The sequence below is a fragment of the Acanthochromis polyacanthus genome, chromosome 16 (genome assembly GCF_021347895.1).
Source record: "Acanthochromis polyacanthus isolate Apoly-LR-REF ecotype Palm Island chromosome 16, KAUST_Apoly_ChrSc, whole genome shotgun sequence".
In the NCBI taxonomy this organism is placed as follows: Eukaryota; Metazoa; Chordata; class Actinopteri; family Pomacentridae; genus Acanthochromis; species Acanthochromis polyacanthus.
Window position 1 is genome coordinate 38,003,093 of NC_067128.1, and position 19,516 is coordinate 38,022,608.

The window sequence follows — 19,516 nt, forward strand, 5'->3', positions numbered from 1 at the left end:
GCCACTGTCTGTGTTGGCCAGCAGCTGATTTCTGGGGATAAAGGGGCAGACATAAAAAGACTTGTCTTCTTTCTGCTCCCTTTCATTCTTGTTTGGTGACTTTATTTACATGAAACATTTTTTATTTTACAAATGAATGAAATAAAACAAAGTGTTTTGAGAGAGAATGAACATCATTAGTGTTTAGCTGCTTGTTGTTGAGCTGTACTTCCTGTTCTACGTCTGTTATTGCTCAATGCTCAGGGTTAGCGCTGAGCAACACGTATTGAGTAACATGGAGCTTCCAGCGCCGTGAAGGAAGCAGAAGTCCGATTGGTTGGAGACGTTCCGACCCGACTAGAGTCAGCTGGGTTCAACAGAACAACCAGACCTGATGGGTTTCGGCAGAGCAACCTAATGTCAGACTAATTTAACATAGAAAAGATCAAAGAATAACAGGATATAATTAATTAGAGGCTTTGGGATTATTTAATCAGGTTTGGGTCAAATATCAATATTTGACACAAGAAGTAAAATTCTTCAGTTCAATTAAATGTTTGAGACTGAATGATGAATATTCATACACAGGAACTTAAACCACTAAATGTTTGTGTCATTTCTATTTACAGTGGGTACAGAAAGTATTCAGACCCTTGAAATGTTTCTCTCTCTGTGTCATTGCAGCCATTTGCCAAAATCAAAAAAGTTAATTTTATTTCTCATTAATGTACACTCAGCACCCCATCTTGACAGAAAAAAACATAAATGTACAAAATTTTTGCAAATTTATTAAAAAAAGAACAACTGGGAGTTTGGTTCTAGATTTATACCAGGGCATGATGGGTCTGGTGGGAGGAGGAGCTGTGGAGGTGGACCAATCCAACGGGCTTGGAGGTGTGGAGAACCTGAGAGCAGGTCTGGAGCTCCAGGTGGGATCTGGAGCTCGATCTTCATCCAGCTGTGATCAATAATCTCCACCAGACGTCCCAACACAGAAGCTCTACATCAGGGGAGTTAACCCTTTACGCTTCAGTGTACCGCCGGCAGTACACCTACTAATTTGCATAGGAATTTCAAGAATGTCCGACAGCTGCAAACCTGATTATACAAACACTATACGCCGATGGAAAGCTTAGATTCTCATGAATCCGCCGGTATAAACCACTTTCAGATGTGATTACCACAGCGGGTGAGAAAAACACATTTGTCCGACAAAAACAAATATTCATCCATCCGTTCTCTATACACGGCTTCAAAGCACACAGCGCGACTCACATTTCCGGGTTCATTATTACACACAGATGAAAATATTCCACAAAAAACGGCCATAATCCAACCTTTTACATCAGATGACACAAGCCAGTAAACTATTTTGTCCAAAACATGTCCTGAAGTCGGTATAAAATCCCCGAATCGGTCGTTTTCAAGGAAATGCACCTCGCGCTGCCCGTCCAATATTCCCTGTATTTTTCGTAATTTTTTTTTATTTAAAAATAGAATATTAGCGATTTTTTTGTACTGAAAACGGCTGGAATTGACTGAAGCTTAAAGGGTTAAACTGATCTTAGGCCAGGTTCCACATCCAGTCCAGTCTGATCTCCAGCGGACCGGACCAGTAAAACCACAGCATAAGAACCTATAAATAACCACAACTCCTGGATTTCTAAGACACACAGATATCTATATAGTGTTTCACTGTGATCAAACGACAAAACAACAAAAATAAGACAAAATAATTACAAAAGCAAGAAAAAAATGACAAAAAAGTCGACTATCAACACAAGCGAGACAAAAAAAACCAAAATGGCAGAAATGAGAAAACAACAAAAAAACAGACAACTGACAAATGAGACAAAAAAAACCAAGAACAAGACAAAATGTCACAAAAATGAGACGCCAAACGACAAAAGAATTATTTTGTATTTTACTTTCTGATCCAAACAACTTGTCATGGTCTAGAAATGATTTTAAATTTATAGTTTTACTAATTTACAATCTGCAGTTAATGTCTTCTGTGGAGTTTTTCCACTTTGATTGGACCCTCTGGAGGACCACTTTTGGTCCTTCTGGAGATTGATGGAGCTCAGCATGCAGAGATGTTTCTCCAGTCTGGTGGTAGAAGCAGTCAGATGTTCTCTGTGGGGCCGTTTACGCGAGGACGCTTGCAGGTAAAAACGTCAAAATATTTCAACAAAACACCCTATCGTTTATACGAGGACGGCGTTTTGGGGGCTTAAAAACGCAAAAATTTGAAACCGGCCTCCAGAGTGGAAAAGTAGAAAACTCTCCGCCGTTACGTTTCCGTCTGAACAGCAAAACGCAAAACTTTGCCGAGATCTGACCACGTCGCGCACGCGATTACGTCACATATGTGCTTTGGTTTGCCGGCCGGTACAAGGACGTAAACAAAGATGTGATTATTTCCATCCTTCGTACCTTCAAGCAGCTCTGGCAGCTCTATGTTCACTACAGGAGTCGTACCAACAAACGTACAGAATCTGTACAGATTCCATTCATGAACATTTACCGCGGCGGAGATCCATAAAGGGAGATAGTACGCATGCGCGTAGACATGGCAGAGTTTTGTCACAGCGCCACCCAGCTGCCTGGCATGCATATCCAATAGAATTCCACACACTATAGAGTCACCGTATATACGCAGATTTCCTTCAAAACCGCTCGTCTAAACGTGAAATGACAAGACCCCACTTTTGCGTTTTCTGTTAAGATGGTCCTCGTGTAAACGTAGCCTTAGTCTCTGTCTCTGTCCTCAGCCTGGCATTGTGTCTCCGTTCAAGCGAGTGTTTCTGAAAGGAGAGAAGGGTCGAGATAAGAAGGCCCAGGAGAAGACCAACGAACGGAGACCTCTCCACACCTTCTCCCTGTCCCAGCCCGACCACCGCATCGACCCTGACATCCTGCTCAACGACTACATCGAGAAGGAGGTCAAAGTGAGTGGGGAGAACCACCCATCCTCTGGTTCTGTTTCTTCTCTGTGGTTCTAAAGTGTCTGATGTTCTGTCCAGTATCTGGGCCAGCTGACGTCAGTTCCAGGATACTTGAACCCGTCGAGCAGGACGGAGGTTCTGCAGCTCATCGACAATGCCAGGGTGAGAACCTTTAGATCGCTGGTCTGATGATCTGTGTGAAGCCTGAAGGTTCTGAGTGTCTGCTTGTTCCGTCAGAAGTCCCATCAGTTGGCGGGCCAGCTGACGACGGAGCAGGACGCCGTGGTCAGCTTATCAGCCTACAACATCAAGCTGGTGTGGAGAGATGGAGAAGACATCATCCTGAGGGTTCCCATCCATGACATCGCTGCCGTGTCCTACATCAGAGACGACTCCCTACACCTGGTGGTCATCAAGACAGGTAAATAAATTAACAGGAGACCAGAACCTGGATCCTGTTCATCATCTGCAGCTTTTAGGAGTTTAAATGTTGGACAAAGAGAATAACAGGATGTGATCGTGGTGTCTAATTGGAACAGGAGCTTCTAACAACCTCTAATCATGGCTACCTGAGATAAAGTGTCCTCCAGTGAAGAACAGATTCAGAATCAGTGATTTTAAACAGTGAAATGCTCCAGAAGATCCAGGTGAATATTTCACCTGCAGGGTGTCTCCCCCTCCTGGCAGTCAGAGTAATTACACAAACACTGGGCATCTCCATGATGTTCTCCGTTCTTCTGCTTCTCTCTGAAGGTTCTCTTTCATCTGCAGCATCAGAACCTTCTCCTGGAGGCTTCCTCAGTTTCCTTCTGGGTCAGACAGCAGCAGAGGATGGAGGGAAACTGAGGAAACCTCCAGAGAAGATGTGGACCAGAGTCAGATCTGTGTGGATGGGTTTAGATCCAGTCTGTATGATTTTATAGGCTATATTATCTATATTATCCTGTTTATATTATGTGATCCGTTCTCCGTGGTCCGGTCTAACAGCTGTGGTTCTGGTTCCAGCCCAGGAGTCTGGAGGTTCACCGTGTCCCAGCTCGTGTCCAGATCTGAATAAATCTCAGACGCTGAGTTCTCTGTCGGAGAGTGGAGCTGTTCTGGTGGAGGTGTGCTGTCTGCTGGTGCTGGCCGTCGACAACAAGGTAAACTCTACCTGGACCGGCTTCACCTGTCTGCTTTAGAGACGGCTCAGGATCATTCCAGGTTCACGAGGACAGTTTTATCTGGTTCAGAATAAGTTTAACGTCTTTAAAATGTTTATTATTTTTTAGAGTTCGTTAGCCAGTTTAAGAAAATTATTTAATGAAATGTTGAAGGTTTAAAAAACCACTGTTTAGATAGAAGCAGGTGCTGAGGTTACCTGTGCAGGTTTGTGCTGAGGTTACCTGTGCAGGTTTGTGTTGCAGGCAGCAGCAGAGGAGCTGTGTTTGCTGCTCAGCCAGGTGTTTCAGATCGTCTACACTGAATCTACCATCGACTTCCTGGACAGAGCGATCTTTGACGGAGCCACGACGCCGACCAGACACCTGTCCCTGTACAGCGGTGAGACTCACCTGGACGTTCTGTATCTACAGGTTCTAGAATCACAGCAGTAACATCCAGTTTGAGTCTTTAGTAGAGAAACCGTCTGTTGTGGGAATAAATGAAACTGATCTGATTTCCTCCTTATTGATCCTTAGAGTCAGATTATTGATCAGAGCCTGATCCTGAGTTTACCGTCAGACTCAGTTTATGGATGATTAGGAATGTCGTACCTGTGCAGGTGTTTGGAGACTTAATGTAGCAGCTGCATTCAGAGCTACCTGTTCTCTAAACACCTGGACGGTGATGTCACTCTGATGGACAGGAAACGGGCTTTAACTGTTTATTTAATCAAACTAAAGGGAATGAATTCAACCATTAAACCTGAAGGTCCACCACCTGGAGTGGAGCTGGTCTGTAGTTTTTCTTCTCGTCTTAAAGTTCATCTATTGAAGCTCTTTAAACAGAGATTGTTCCTCAGCTGGTTCTAGTTTTAGTTCCTGAACTGAGATCTTTAATGAGACTGACTTTAGTTTAAAACAGAACCACCTGGAGGCAGAACAACTCTTTATCAGCAGATTCTCTGGACTGGTTTCATAAACTGGATCAGGACATGATATTAATCAGCCTGGTTCTGATAGCACCCTGGGTTCTGCTGTTCTAGTTTAATCTGTGTTCTCTGCAGATGACTCCTCCAGTAAGGTGGACGTTAAGGAGGCGTTTGAGGCAGAAGGAAGCACGTTGTAAGTTCTCAGCAGAGCTTCTGATTTCAGACCACAGATCTGAGCCTTTGTGTTCACGGTGGCTTCCTTCAGTCCGTTCCAGGTCACCATGGAGACGGAAGGAAGCTCTCCATCGGCCTCCAGCCCAGCATCTCCTCAGAACAAGACGGCCAGCGAAGGAGAGCTGAGTACGACGGCCGCCGAGCTGCTGCAGGACTATATGACCACGGTACCGCATCATCTGTCCACTCACTACACGTCTTTATTATTACTGAAATAATACAGGAAACTTTATTTAAAACAGAAATAATACAGGAAATTTTATTTAAAACAGAAATAACACAGGAAACTTTATTTAAAACAGAAATAATACAGGAAACTTTATCTAAAACAGAAATAATACAGGAAACTTTATTTAAAACAGAAATAATACAGGAAACTTTATCTAAAACAGAAATAATACATGAAACTTTATCTAAAACAGAAATAATACATGAAACTATCTAAAACAGAAATAATACAGGAAACTTTATTTAAAACAGAAATAATACAGGAAACTTTATCTAAAACAAATAATACATGAAACTTTATTTAAAACAGAAATAATACAGGAAACTATCTAAAACAGAAATAATACAGGAAACTTTATCTAAAACAGAAATAATACATGAAACTTTATCTAAAACAGAAATAATACATGAAACTTTATCTAAAACAGAAATAATACAGGAAACTTTATCTAAAACAGAAATAATACAGGAAACTTTATCTAAAACAGAAATAATACATGAAACTTTATCTAAAACAGAAATAATACAGGAAACTTTATTTAAAACAGAAATAATACAGGAAACTTTATCTAAAACAAATAATACATGAAACTTTATTTAAAACAGAAATAATACAGGAAACTTTATTTAAAACAGAATAATACAGGAAACTTTATCTAAAACAGAAATAATACATGAAACTTTATTTAAAACAGAAATAATACAGGAAACTATCTAAAACAGAAATAATACAGGAAACTTTATCTAAAACAGAAATAATACATGAAACTTTATTTAAAACAGAAATAATACATGAAACTTTATTTAAAACAGAAATAATACAGGAAACTTTATCTAAAACAGAAATAATACAGGAAACTTTATCTAAAACAGAAATAATACAGGAAACTTTATTTAAAACAGAAATAATACAGGAAACTTTATCTAAAACAAATAATACATGAAACTTTATTTAAAACAGAAATAATACAGGAAACTTTATTCAAAACAAATAATACAGGAAACTTTATCTAAAACAGAAATAATACAGGAAACTTTATTTAAAACAGAAATAATACAGGAAACTTTATCTAAAACAGAAATAATACATGAAACTTTATCTAAAACAGAAATAATACATGAAACTTTATCTAAAACAGAAATAATACAGGAAACTTTATTTAAAACAGAAATAATACAGGAAACTTTATCTAAAACAAATAATACATGAAACTTTATTTAAAACAGAAATAATACAGGAAACTATCTAAAACAGAAATAATACAGGAAACTTTATCTAAAACAGAAATAATACATGAAACTTTATCTAAAACAGAAATAATACATGAAACTTTATCTAAAACAGAAATAATACAGGAAACTTTATCTAAAACAGAAATAATACAGGAAACTTTATCTAAAACAGAAATAATACATGAAACTTTATCTAAAACAGAAATAATACAGGAAACTTTATTTAAAACAGAAATAATACAGGAAACTTTATCTAAAACAAATAATACATGAAACTTTATTTAAAACAGAAATAATACAGGAAACTTTATTTAAAACAGAATAATACAGGAAACTTTATCTAAAACAGAAATAATACATGAAACTTTATTTAAAACAGAAATAATACAGGAAACTATCTAAAACAGAAATAATACAGGAAACTTTATCTAAAACAGAAATAATACATGAAACTTTATTTAAAACAGAAATAATACATGAAACTTTATTTAAAACAGAAATAATACAGGAAACTTTATCTAAAACAGAAATAATACAGGAAACTTTATCTAAAACAGAAATAATACAGGAAACTTTATTTAAAACAGAAATAATACAGGAAACTTTATCTAAAACAAATAATACATGAAACTTTATTTAAAACAGAAATAATACAGGAAACTTTATTCAAAACAAATAATACAGGAAACTTTATCTAAAACAGAAATAATACATGAAACTTTATCTAAAACAGAAATAATACAGGAAACTTTATTTAAAACAGAAATAATACATGAAACTTTATCTAAAACAGAAATAATACAGGAAACTTTATTTAAAACAGAAATAATACAGGAAACTTTATCTAAAACAAATAATACATGAAACTTTATTTAAAACAGAAATAATACAGGAAACTATCTAAAACAGAAATAATACAGGAAACTTTATCTAAAACAGAAATAATACATGAAACTTTATCTAAAACAGAAATAATATAGGAAACTTTATTTAAAACAGAAATAATACAGGAAACTTTATCTAAAACAGAAATAATACAGGAAACTTTATTTAAAACAGAAATAATACATGAAACTTTATCTAAAACAAATAATACATGAAACTTTATTTAAAACAGAAATAATACAGGAAACTTTATTTAAAACAGAAATAATACAGGAAACTTTATTTAAAACAAATAATACAGGAAACTTTATCTAAAACAGAAATAATACAGGAAACTTTATTTAAAACAAATAATACATGAAACTTTATCTAAAACAGAAATAATACAGGAAACTTTATCTAAAACAAATAATACATGAAACTTTATTTAAAACAGAAATAATACAGGAAACTATCTAAAACAGAAATAATACAGGAAACTTTATCTAAAACAGAAATAATACAGGAAACTTTATCTAAAACAGAAATAATATAGGAAACTTTATCTAAAACAAATAATACATGAAACTTTATTTAAAACAGAAATAATACAGGAAACTATCTAAAACAGAAATAATACAGGAAACTTTATCTAAAACAGAAATAATACATGAAACTTTATCTAAAACAGAAATAATATAGGAAACTTTATTTAAAACAGAAATAATACAGGAAACTTTATCTAAAACAGAAATAATACAGGAAACTTTATTTAAAACAGAAATAATACAGGAAACTTTATCTAAAACAGAAATGATACAGGAAACTTTATCTAAAACAGAAATAATACAGGAAACTTTATCTAAAACAAATAATACAGGAAACTTTATTTAAAACAGAAATAATACAGGAAACTGTATCTAAAACAAAAATAATACAGGAAACTTTATCTAAAACAGAAATAATACAGGAAACTTTATCTAAAACAGAAATAATACATGAAACTTTATCCAAAACAAATAATACAGGAAACTTTATTTAAAACAGAAATAATACAGGAAACTGTATCTAAAACAAAAACAATACAGGAAACTTTATCTAAAACAGAAATAATACAGGAAACTTTATCCAAAACAAATAATACAGGAAACTTTATCTAAAACAGAAATAATACAGGAAACTTTATCTAAAACAGAAATAATACAGGAAACTTTATTTAAAACAGAAATAACCCGTGAATCTGAGCTGTCCTCAGGCTGTAGTAACTCTTGCATTGATTTTGAATCTCCAGCTGAGGACCAAGTTGTCGTCTCAGGAGATCCAACAGTTTGCGACTCTGCTGCATGAATATCGGAACGGAGCTTCCATCCATGAGTTCTGCATCAACCTGCGGCAGCTTTACGGAGACAGCAGGAAGTTCCTCCTCCTCGGTACGACCCACCAGAACATCAGAACCCAGTGAAATCAAACACTTAGATTGAACCCACCATACATCTGCATATAAATGAGGCTTCTTCTGCATCTTGTGTTGTTTTTACATCGTAGTTTGTCTGAGATCCATTTGTTTTCACGGTCTGATCTTCTGCAGGTCTTCGTCCCTTCATCCCAGAGAAGGACAGTCAGCACTTTGAGAACTTCCTGGAGACCATCGGGGTGAAGGACGGTCGCGGCATCATCACCGACAGCTTCGGCCGGTACCGCCGCACCGCCAGCTCCGCCTCCGACTCCACCACCAACGGGAACGGAGCGGCGGGAGGCGGCGGCGACAGCGGAGCCTCAGATGAAGGTCAGGAGGCTTCAGAGGGTGACGAGTGGGACCGAATGATCACCGACATCAGCAACGACATCGAGGCTCTGGGCTGCAGTATGGACCAGGAGGGAACCACGCCCTGACCGGATGATCACATGATAACCTGGCCAGCTCAGGTGATCAGCCGGTCAGGTGGAGGAGGTCTGGATCTCTGGTTCCTGGTGGTGTCCTCTAGCTATCCGGAAGACGTGAAGCTCCAGGAACCTGCAGCCTTCCAGAGGGACTCAGTCTCTGATTGATGAACCTGTTTATTGATTTTGTACCTTTTATCGGCAGTATCTGCCTCTGCGATGTGTCCTTGGAGGACTGGTGATCTTCAGGAGGCTGCAGCGTTCGTCTCAGCTTCTTTTATCTGTCGCTGTTTTGCTTTTACAATTCTCAGTAAGATTGTTTTACACTATCGTTTGTTATCCGTGTTTACTCTTTTATATATTTGCTTGTTCAAACTGACCATGAGATGCTGTAGAACCTCAGACTGTTGGAGACAACGCCAGTGCTGGCTGAACTAGATGTTTGATGTTCCTTCACACTGCTGCAGCTGTCTGGACCTCAGACCAGAGAACACCAACTGTATCCACAGTTATTAAAGAACATCATTTACACCTGCCTCTGTTCCACATTACATCCACCAAAGCTCCCTAAACTCCACTAGAACCTCCTCAGAACATCTGGTTCTTCATCAGCATTAACTTTATCAATGATCAGAGTTCTACCTTCATACTGGGAATATTTCCAGTTCCAGGTTCTTGAAGTCCATAGAGGAGAACGTCCCCCGGAGAAAGATCTAGAGTAGACCTACCGACGGTTGTCAGTAGGTCTACTCTAGAACTTTCTCCAGTTGTCGGTAGGTCTACTCTAGAACTTTCTCCAGTTGTCGGTAGGTCTACTCTAGATCTTTCTCCAGTTGTCGGTAGGTCTACTCTAGATCTTTCTCCAGTTGTCGGTAGGTCTACTCTAGATCTTTCTCCAGTTGTCGGTAGGTCTACTCTAGAACTTTCTCCAGTTGTCGGTAGGTCTACTCTAGAACTTTCTCCAGTTGTCGGTAGGACTACTCTAGAACTTTCTCCAGTTGTCGGTAGGTCTACTCTAGAACTTTCTCCAGTTGTCTGTAGGTCTACTCTAGAACTTTCTCCAGTTGTCAGTAGGTCTACTCTAGAACTTTCTCCAGTTGTCAGTAGGTCTACTCTAGAACTTTCTCCAGTTGTCAGTAGGTCTACTCTAGATCTTTCTCCAGTTGTCGGTAGGTCTACTCTAGAATTTTCTCCAACTGTCGGTAGGTCTACTCAGAACTTTCTCCAAGGGACGTTCTCCTTTCCTGCTTCCAGTCTTTAAGTTCAGTCTCACTTAGAACATTCCAGGTCCTTGAAGTCCATAGAGATGGGTCCAGATTTATCTGTTTTTGATGGACTTTTTCCATCATTTCTGGCTAGAAGATGATCCAGGTATCATATGTAGGTGAAATGAGACCATCCATGTCCTGCTGTCAGTTTTTACCAGAACTCCGTGTTCTTCCTGCTAAAATGTCCCTGATGAAGTTCTGAGGCTCTGAAATGATGACGCTGTAGAAGTTCTGTGGTCTGATCCTGGTTTCAAGATGACCTGCAGCTCCTCTCTGAAGCTCCTCAGCAGGTTTCACTCCGATGTGTACCTGCTGAACTAAGTGGAGCACCACACCTGAGCTCAGGTAACCTCTGAACACCAGGATGGTACACATTCAGAGTAGAACCTCAGAACCTGTAACCTTGGTGCTCCAGTTCTTCTCTGGTTCTCTCGAAACATATCGTCTGAGGAAACATCTGCTGCTGTTTCAGGATCAGTTTGAAGCCGATCCACTGAAACAGCAGAACAGAACTAAACTAGAACTCAGGTCTAGTCTGTTGTTCTGCAGATGGATTGAACATGCAGGAGAACATCAGGACTCACAGTCAAAGGGTTTTATTGAACCTTCTACTGATTAAACCCTGGATCAGCTGATAAAGTTCATGAGATGATTCCAGTTTAAGTTAAATCAAGTCGTCAGACTGATGTCCAAAGTTAGAACATCTGGGTTCATTTGCTCTGGAGCTTCAGTCTGGGTTTTATACTTTGGACAAATACTAACCTCGTTTTTAAAGTCCTTCAGAGATGTTTGAGTCGTTCTGGACAAATACTAATTCTGAGCAAATTTCAAATCATCTGAGCAGTTTTTAAGTCATTTTGGACATGTTGGTTCCGTCAATGTTCAGCAGTTTGTTCCAGATGTTTCCAGGTGTTTCCTGGAGTGTAAAAGAAACCCATTCTTTCCTTCCAGAACAGCAGGTAATCCTGTCTGGACAATTTTACTTACAGCAACAGGAAACCTTCGAGTTGCTCCTGATACTGTCAACATGTTCTGGGGGTCAGTTCTACTCTGGTTTGTTCTTGGTTCTGCTGTTTAGGAACAATGAGTTCGACCAGAATAATGACCTGCCAGTTACGGGACGGAGCCTCAGTTCTGGTAGAACCTGTAGAGCCTGTAGGCTGGATTTTCTTGAAGGTTTTCAAATCTCATCAGTGGCAGGTTTTTGATGTTTTTTCTAAAGTATATTTTCTTATTTGGTCTTGTTCTCCACAATAAATCCAAACCTGTTAGTTTCCCCGTTTCCTGGTTAACTTTTTTTATTTAGAGTTTTAAAATTTAAGTTATTCAAATTTCTTATGATTTTACTGTCAATTCACTGCGAACAAGAATAAATGTATATATTTATAATGTTAGGCTTGCTGGGTTTGGGTTTGTTTCCGTAGAGATGCTTGCTTGTTTGTATCGCGAGATCTGACCTCACCGGCCACAGACTTCTTCTGTCCCCGCAGTCAGAGAGCCGAACACGGACAGCGGCGCTCTGCCTGCTGCCGGATGGATCTAGAACTGTGAGTTCTTCTGTAAATGAGTTAAAAATTAAATTTAATAAAACAGCTGCTTTAACAGCTGTGGATCCACACAATGCCAATCCGGTTCCGTGAGAGTATTCAGTAGCAGCTACTTGTTAACGTTAGCTCCGCTAGCATTAGCTCCTATATTATTGTTAGCTCCACTACCATTAGTTCTAATATTGTTAGCTTTGTTAGCATTAGCTCTAATATTATTATTACTGACTCCGTTGGCATTAGTTCTAATGTTGTTGTTAGCTCCGTTAGCATTAGCCCAGCCCCTCATGCTAACTCTGGACTCTGTTGTTTTGTTTGTGTTTTCACTTTCGCCACAGCAGTTGTTCTTCTGTTAGCTACAGATTTACACTCTATGTGTGTTAGCCGTTAGCTGTATTAGCTGAGTTAGCTGCTAGTTGTGTTAGCTCTGTCGGGGCTGCTCTTCAGGCTTACTGGTTGTTGTGGTTTATTTTGGGACTCTCAGGTGTGTGAGGTAACATTAGATATGTGTGTGTGTGTGTGTGTGTGTGTGTGAATCTTATAATCCAGACAGCGTTGTTTTTGTGTGTGAAAGTGACAGATGTTAAATTGCAGTAAGTAAATGTTAGCATCAGCTGTTAGCTAAACCCCATCATCCTGCACTATGTTGTGACTTTATCCTTGAACAGAGCTCCAGATGTGGACCAGACCCTCTCTGTTGATCAATAGATGTGATCTGTGTGTTCATTCAGTCCAGTTCTATATTAAGGCTGATCCAGTAGCTCCGGTTTGTGTTTTTGTTGAAATGTCAGGATTTAAAGCTCAGATTTGGTTCGTTTTCCTGATGGATCAACATCCCACAGATGAGTACTTCAAGGACCATCTGGAAGTTGGAAATCTGACAATTTGTCTTGTTTTCACGGTTTCTGTCTGATGAATGGAGTCTTTCCGGTGATTTGTAGTAAAGATAACATGTTTTTATGGGTTCAGAGTTTAACTTCTGACTGTGATGAGAACATCTTTGCTGAATGAAGCTGATGTTCTTTGACTTCAGGTCTGTTGACCCCTGAAATGTTCATTTACTGCATTAAAGGTTCTTGTTCTGGGTTTAACCACAGTCTCCTGTCTGCTTCAGGTCTGATCTTCTGATGCCAACATGCCCAAAGACAGCCAAGCCAGGAGGTTGCAAAACCGCAACGCCATGCGACTCGCTAGAGCAGCCGAGTCAGAGGAAGCTCGAGAAGCTCGTCGAGCTCGTGATCGGTTGCGTCAGAGACTCACTAGAGCCACCGAATCGGACGAAGCTCGAGAAGCTCGTCAAGCTCGTCAAGCTCGTGATTGGTTGCGTCGCAAACGAGCTCGAGCAGCCGAGTCGGACGAAACTCGAGAAGCTCGTCGAGCTCGTGACCGGTTGAGTCGCAGATTCGCTAGAGCAGCTGAGTCAGAGGAAGCTCGAGAAATTCGTAGAGCTCGTGATCGGTTAAACCGCAGATTTGCTCGAGCGACGGAGTCAGAAGAAGCTCGATACCTTCGCCTGGCCAACAACGCTGCCTCTAAAGCCAGACGCCTCGCCGCTGAGTCCTACGAAGAACGTTTCGCCCGTCTGGCCGACAACGCGGCACGGCAGGCCAGACGCCGAGCGACCGAGTCGTATGAGGAGCGACGTGCTCGACTCGCAAGAAACGCCGCGCGGCAGGCTATGCGACGAGCCGCACAGTCAGAGGAAGCCGGAGATGCTGGTCTGTCTGGAGTCGCCGATGGTCAGGAGACATGGACAGTAGCCGACCAGTACCGCCTGGACCAGTACCACCACCAACAATCCTTCCAGCTGGAGCTGCAGGAAGAATACGGAGAAAAGCTCATGCTGTTTCCTTTTCCAAAGTGTTCTCACTGCGGTGCCCTCGTCTGGAAGGCACTTCCTGTTTCCTCTGCTGAGGCAGCAGCTTCCTGTGACACGCTGCTCTGCCACGACCACCAGTAGACCTCTGCTGCTTCAGCTGCAGGATTCACAGGAGAACCGTCAGACCTGGAACCTGAGGAACCGATGAACTGATGAGGATGGACTGAAGTTGAGTCTTTCTGGGAGGAAGGACCAGGATATTTCAGAACCTGGATGTTCCTGATCCTCCTGAAACTCTGAAGGAAATATTTCTACATCTGCTGCTGATTTGTGGTTCCACTGACATGAAGCATTAGAATGACAAGAGTAGAGACTGTTCCACAAACAGTTCAGCATCAGCTGTCGACACGTCTACACAGTTTCTATCAGTCATGCATTTCTATCACTAGATATAGATTATTATCAGGAGGCTCCATGTCTGTTAGAGTTCTAAGTAGAACCAGGAAACTGAGACACTAGAACATGTGGAGCAGGCTGCTGGTCTCAGATCAGCTGCAGATGTTTCATACAGCTGCTGTTCAGTCTGTTATTATTCCAGATGTTTGGTGGACCTGTTCTTTTTCCAGATGTTTGGTGGACCTGTTCTTTTTCCAGATGTTTGGTGGACCTGACAGCAGGGCTGTGTGATCAGATAACGCTGTTGTTTTTCTGTCACAAATTTTTTGACTTTAACCTTTTCAAATCTTTTGAACGATGGAGATAGTTTCCCTGTAAAGGGAGTTTGTGGTTTCCTGTGGTAGGTGGGTTCTGTAGCTGCCTCTCCTCCAGAATGTTCTGCAGTCTAAGATTACTGCCTTCATCTGCAGCCTTCATCTGGTTTTTGTGGCTCACTGCTTTGAGGCTCGTATTCGTGTTTGGTCAAACCGTGTTTCTTTCAGGGCTTGTAGTGCTTCTGGAAACATTCAATATCAACAGACCTCCCAGCAGCAGCAGCTCCAGCGTGGAGGTGGAACCTCCGTGTTCTCCGCCCCGACGGTGGTTCTGCTGTATGGCAACACCTTTGACCAATCACACTTGAAGCCCTTTTTGCACTTACTACAGGTTTTTCCTTATGTCTGAATTCTTGCTTGTGTTGTACGTCGCTTTGGACAAAAGCGTCTGATAATGAAACTGTAGAATTGTAGAATGTCTAGCTGGAGTTGCTGTTTTTGATTTTTAAACCTTCTGAGAGCAGAGACAAAGATCAAACCTTCTCCAGGAGCACCAAGAGGTTGAGTCAGAGGAACATTCTACCAGAATAATGACCTGCCAGTTACTTGATCGCTCCAGTTCTGTTAGAACCTGTAGAACTTCTGTGGACCGTATCCATGACGACAGCCGGAGGAGGTCCAGCAGTCAGACAGTCACCAAGTCCTCTGATTATAAAACACTGTAGGCTGGATTTCTGGAAAGTTTTCAAATCTCATCAGTGGCAGGTTTTTGATGTTTTTTCTAAAGTATATTTTCTTATTTGGTCTTGTTCTCCACAATAAATCCAAACCTGTTAGTTTGTCCTTTTCCAGGACCCGTCCACTTCCCCGTTTCCTGGCTAACTTTTATTTAGAGTTTTAAAATTTAAGTTATTCAAATTTCTTATGATTTTACTGTCAATTAACTGTAAACAAGAATAAATGTATATATTTATAATGTTAGGCTTGCTGGGTTTGGGTTTGTTTCCGTAGAGATGCTTGCTTGTTTGTATCGCGAGATCTGACCTCACCGGCCACAGACTTCTTCTGTCCCCGCAGTCAGAGAGCCGAACACGGACAGCGGCGCTCTGCCTGCTGCCGGATGGATCTAGAACTGTGAGTTCTTCTGTAAATGAGTTAAAAATTAAATTTAATAAAACAGTTGGTTTAGTGTTTACTGGATCCACACGGTTATTCCAGATGTTTAATGAACCTGTTCTTATTCCAGATGTTTGGTGAGCCTGCTCTTATTCCAGATGTTTCATAAAGCTGTTCTTATTCCAGATGTTTGGTGAGCCTGTTCTTATTCCAGATGTTTGGTGAGCCTGCTCTTATTCCAGATGTTTCATAAAGCTGTTCTTATTCCAGATGTTTGGTGAGCCTGTTCTTATTCCAGATGTTTGGTGGGCCTGCTCTTATTCCAGATGTTTGGTGAACCTGCTCTTATTCCAGATGTTTCATAAAGCTGTTCTTATTCCAGATGTTTGGTGAGCCTGCTCTTATTCCAGATGTTTCATAAAGCTGTTCTTATTCCAGATGTTTGGTGAGCCTGTTCTTATTCCAGATGTTTGGTGCGCCTGTTCTTATTCCAGATGTTTGGTGAGCCTGCTCTTATTCCAGATGTTTCATAAAGCTGTTCTTATTCCAGATGTTTGGTGAGCCTGTTCTTATTCCAGATGTTTGGTGCGCCTGTTCTTATTCCAGATGTTTGGTGGGCCTGCTCTTATTCCAGATGTTTGGTGAACCTGCTCTTATTCCAGATGTTTCATAAAGCTGTTCTTATTCCAGATGTTTGGTGAGCCTGTTCTTATTCCAGATGTTTGGTGAACCTGTTCTTATTCCAGATGTTTGGTGGGCCTGTTCTTATTCCAGATGTTTGGTGGGCCTGTTCTTATTCCAGATGTTTGGTGGGCCTGTTCTTATTCCAGATGTTTGGTGGGCCTGTTCTTATTCCAGATGTTTGGTGGGCCTGTTCTTATTCCAGATGTTTGGTGGGCCTGTTCTTATTCCAGATGTTTGGTGAGCCTGTTCTTATTCTAGATGTTTGGTGAACCTGCTCTTATTCCAGATGTTTGGTGCGCCTGTTCTTATTCCAGATGTTTGGTGGGCCTGCTCTTATTCCAGATGTTTCATAAAGCTGTTCTTATTCCAGATGTTTGGTGAGCCTGTTCTTATTCCAGATGTTTCATAAAGCTGTTCTTATTCCAGATGTTTGGTGGGCCTGTTCTTATTCCAGATGTTTGGTGAACCTGCTCTTATTCCAGATGTTTGGTGGGCCTGCTCTTATTCCAGATGTTTCATAAAGCTGTTCTTATTCCAGATGTTTGGTGAGCCTGTTCTTATTCCAGATGTTTCATAAAGCTGTTCTTATTCCAGATGTTTGGTGGGCCTGTTCTTATTCCAGATGTTTGGTGAGCCTGCTCTTATTCCAGATGTTTCATAAAGCTGTTCTTATTCCAGATGTTTGGTGAGCCTGTTCTTATTCCAGATGTTTGGTGAGCCTGTTCTTATTCCAGATGTTTGGTGAACCTGCTCTTATTCCAGATGTTTGGTGGGCCTGCTCTTATTCCAGATGTTTGGTGAACCTGCTCTTATTCCAGATGTTTCATAAAGCTGTTCTTATTCCAGATGTTTGGTGAGCCCTTTCTTATTCCAGATGTTTGGTGGGCCTGTTCTTATTCCAGATGTTTGCTGGGCCTGTTCTTATTCCAGATGTTTGGTGAGCCTGCTCTTATTCCAGATGTTTCATAAAGCTGTTCTTATTCCAGATGTTTGGTGAGCCTGTTCTTATTCCAGATGTTTGGTGAGCCTGTTCTTATTCCAGATGTTTGGTGGGCCTGTTCTTATTCCAGATGTTTGGTGGGCCTGTTCTTATTCCAGATGTTTGGTGCGCCTGTTCTTATTCCAGATGTTTCATAAAGCTGTTCTTATTCCAGATGTTTGGTGAGCCTGTTCTTATTCCAGATGTTTGGTGAACCTGCTCTTATTCCAGATGTTTCATAAAGCTGCTCTTATTCCAGATGTTTGGTGCGCCTGTTCTTATTCCAGATGTTTCATAAAGCTGTTCTTATTCCAGATGTTTGGTGAGCCTGTTCTTATTCCAGATGTTTGGTGAACCTGCTCTTATTCCAGATGTTTCATAAAGCTGTTCTTATTCCAGATGTTTGGTGAGCCTGCTCTTATTCCAGATGTTTGGTGCGCCTGTTCTTATTCCAGATGTTTCATAAAGCTGTTCTTATTCCAGATGTTTGGTGAGCCTGTTCTTATTCCAGATGTTTGGTGAACCTGCTCTTATTCCAGATGTTTCATAAAGCTGCTCTTATTCCAGATGTTTGGTGAGCCTGTTCTTATTCCAGATGTTTGGTGAGCCTGTTCTTATTCCAGATGTTTGGTGGGCCTACAGCAGGTCTGTGGGTTTAACGTGTTGAACTGACTTTGGTTCTGTTTCTCGTTCTCTGGTTCTGTTCCACCAGTGATGAATGAAGTTTAGATGTGGAACCTTCCTGTCTAGTCTGTGATTTACTGTCAGGTAAATCAATCTGAGGACCACAAGGTTTGTGGTCTTCGGTCTTCCACTCAGAGGTTAGAGGTGAGTTCCTGTAGTTTAGGAGCAGCTCTTCTCTGGTTCTTATGCTTGTTTCATCTGCTGGCCTCCATCCTCTCCTTCTACAGTTCTAACCCTACATCTGTTCCATTTTCTGTTCCTCCTGGTTGTTCTGGTCGATGTTCTTTACAGCTCCTCAGTAATCTGATTATTCCGTCTGGGATTCCGTCCTGATTTTCCTCCTCAGCTTTCTGTCAGTTGGCAGCTTGTTGGAGGTGAGAAGAATCTGTGGTGTCACATCTGTTAGAGGATGAACAGAACACACGTCTCTGTCGGTTCTAGTTCTAATGAAACGTTCTCTGTCTGGTCTTCATGCTGCTGATTTATTCCTATTTTCATGCCTGTCCAGTAGATTTTAGCTCCAGATTGTGATCCTAATGAGACAATTAAAGCATGAAGATATTAAAATGGAAGACAACAGAACAGCTGCAGCAGAACTCTGCTAACTCTGGTTCCCACCGTTCTCCATCTATTGTTCTCCACAGACTGATTTCACGTGTCTTTAGCACATAATTATGGAAGAGCAGATGTTATTAGAACATATCATCCAGCTGAACCATGTTTGGGTTAATTTATACTATTTATTGATTAGTTATTTCAGCCTTTCATTGTCTTTTCACTGTTACTTGTGTTCATTATTTTGGCTGCTTGTCCATTACTTTAGTTTTTTCTGTTTCAACCCCTTCAGGTCTACAGGAAGTCATTAAACCTGTTTAGTTTCATTTTTTCCACCTGACTTCTCTGTCCCAGATATTCCTGCTGAATCAGTTTGACAGTTGGTCATTCCGTTTTCCAGCATTAAATACAGTTTAGCAGCAGAATAAAGTGAAGCGTTGTCGTTCAGCAGCTTGTTAAAGAATCTTTTCATGCAAACTGAGTGGAGCTTTCAGCAGCAATAAACCTGAATAAAGCTGCAGCTCATCCATGAAATATCAATCAGCAAAGTCATCCAGCAACGAGGCAAACGAGCAGTCAGAGTCACGGAAACACTGACAGCCCGCCGGTCTTTGCACGAGTCTTTGCACGAGTCTTTCCAGTCTTTACCATCTCTTCTATAACGACTCAGATCAGGACGATGTTCTCTGAGGCTGAATTTTCCTGTGATTCCATTCTAT

At 40.4% G+C, this 19,516-nt stretch overlaps 1 protein-coding gene and 1 long non-coding RNA gene across 48 annotated transcripts in view; one reads left to right on the plus strand and one right to left on the minus strand.

Moving 5' to 3' along the window:
- Nucleotides 1–15,974, plus strand: part of ccm2 (CCM2 scaffold protein) — a 58,910-nt gene extending 42,936 nt beyond the window's left edge. For 3 of the 34 annotated variants that reach the window (XM_051936869.1, XM_051936837.1, XM_051936868.1), the window contains 11 exons: nucleotides 2,754–2,930; nucleotides 3,006–3,089; nucleotides 3,165–3,348; nucleotides 3,933–4,069; nucleotides 4,334–4,469; nucleotides 5,134–5,191; nucleotides 5,264–5,399; nucleotides 8,849–8,987; nucleotides 9,146–10,182; nucleotides 10,216–12,253; nucleotides 13,365–15,974. In XM_051936869.1, coding sequence (XP_051792829.1) covers nucleotides 2,754–2,930; nucleotides 3,006–3,089; nucleotides 3,165–3,348; nucleotides 3,933–4,069; nucleotides 4,334–4,469; nucleotides 5,134–5,191; nucleotides 5,264–5,399; nucleotides 8,849–8,987; nucleotides 9,146–9,450 — 1,356 coding nt within the window. In that variant the 3' untranslated portion in view covers nucleotides 9,451–10,182; nucleotides 10,216–12,253; nucleotides 13,365–15,974. The remainder of the gene's footprint in view (nucleotides 1–2,753; nucleotides 2,931–3,005; nucleotides 3,090–3,164; nucleotides 3,349–3,932; nucleotides 4,070–4,333; nucleotides 4,470–5,133; nucleotides 5,192–5,263; nucleotides 5,400–8,848; nucleotides 8,988–9,145; nucleotides 10,183–10,215; nucleotides 12,254–13,364) is intronic. The other 31 variants (XM_051936863.1, XM_051936864.1, XM_051936842.1 and 28 more) reach the window with 31 other exon arrangements.
- Nucleotides 15,975–16,009: 35 nt separating this feature from the next.
- Nucleotides 16,010–18,205, minus strand: LOC127530352 (uncharacterized). 14 transcript variants are annotated; one of them, XR_007936945.1, is made up of 8 exons: nucleotides 18,083–18,182; nucleotides 17,775–17,886; nucleotides 17,327–17,466; nucleotides 17,047–17,214; nucleotides 16,851–16,962; nucleotides 16,627–16,794; nucleotides 16,235–16,458; nucleotides 16,011–16,122 (listed from the first exon to the last, which is right to left on the minus strand). It is a non-coding gene; the product is annotated as an uncharacterized LOC127530352 (long non-coding RNA). The 14 variants fall into 14 exon arrangements; XR_007936949.1 differs by lacking the exons at nucleotides 16,235–16,458; nucleotides 16,851–16,962 and having other exon boundaries at nucleotides 16,010–16,122; nucleotides 16,627–16,738; XR_007936948.1 differs by lacking the exons at nucleotides 16,235–16,458; nucleotides 16,851–16,962 and having other exon boundaries at nucleotides 16,010–16,122; nucleotides 16,627–16,766.
- Between the last annotated feature and the right edge of the window lie 1,311 nt (nucleotides 18,206–19,516).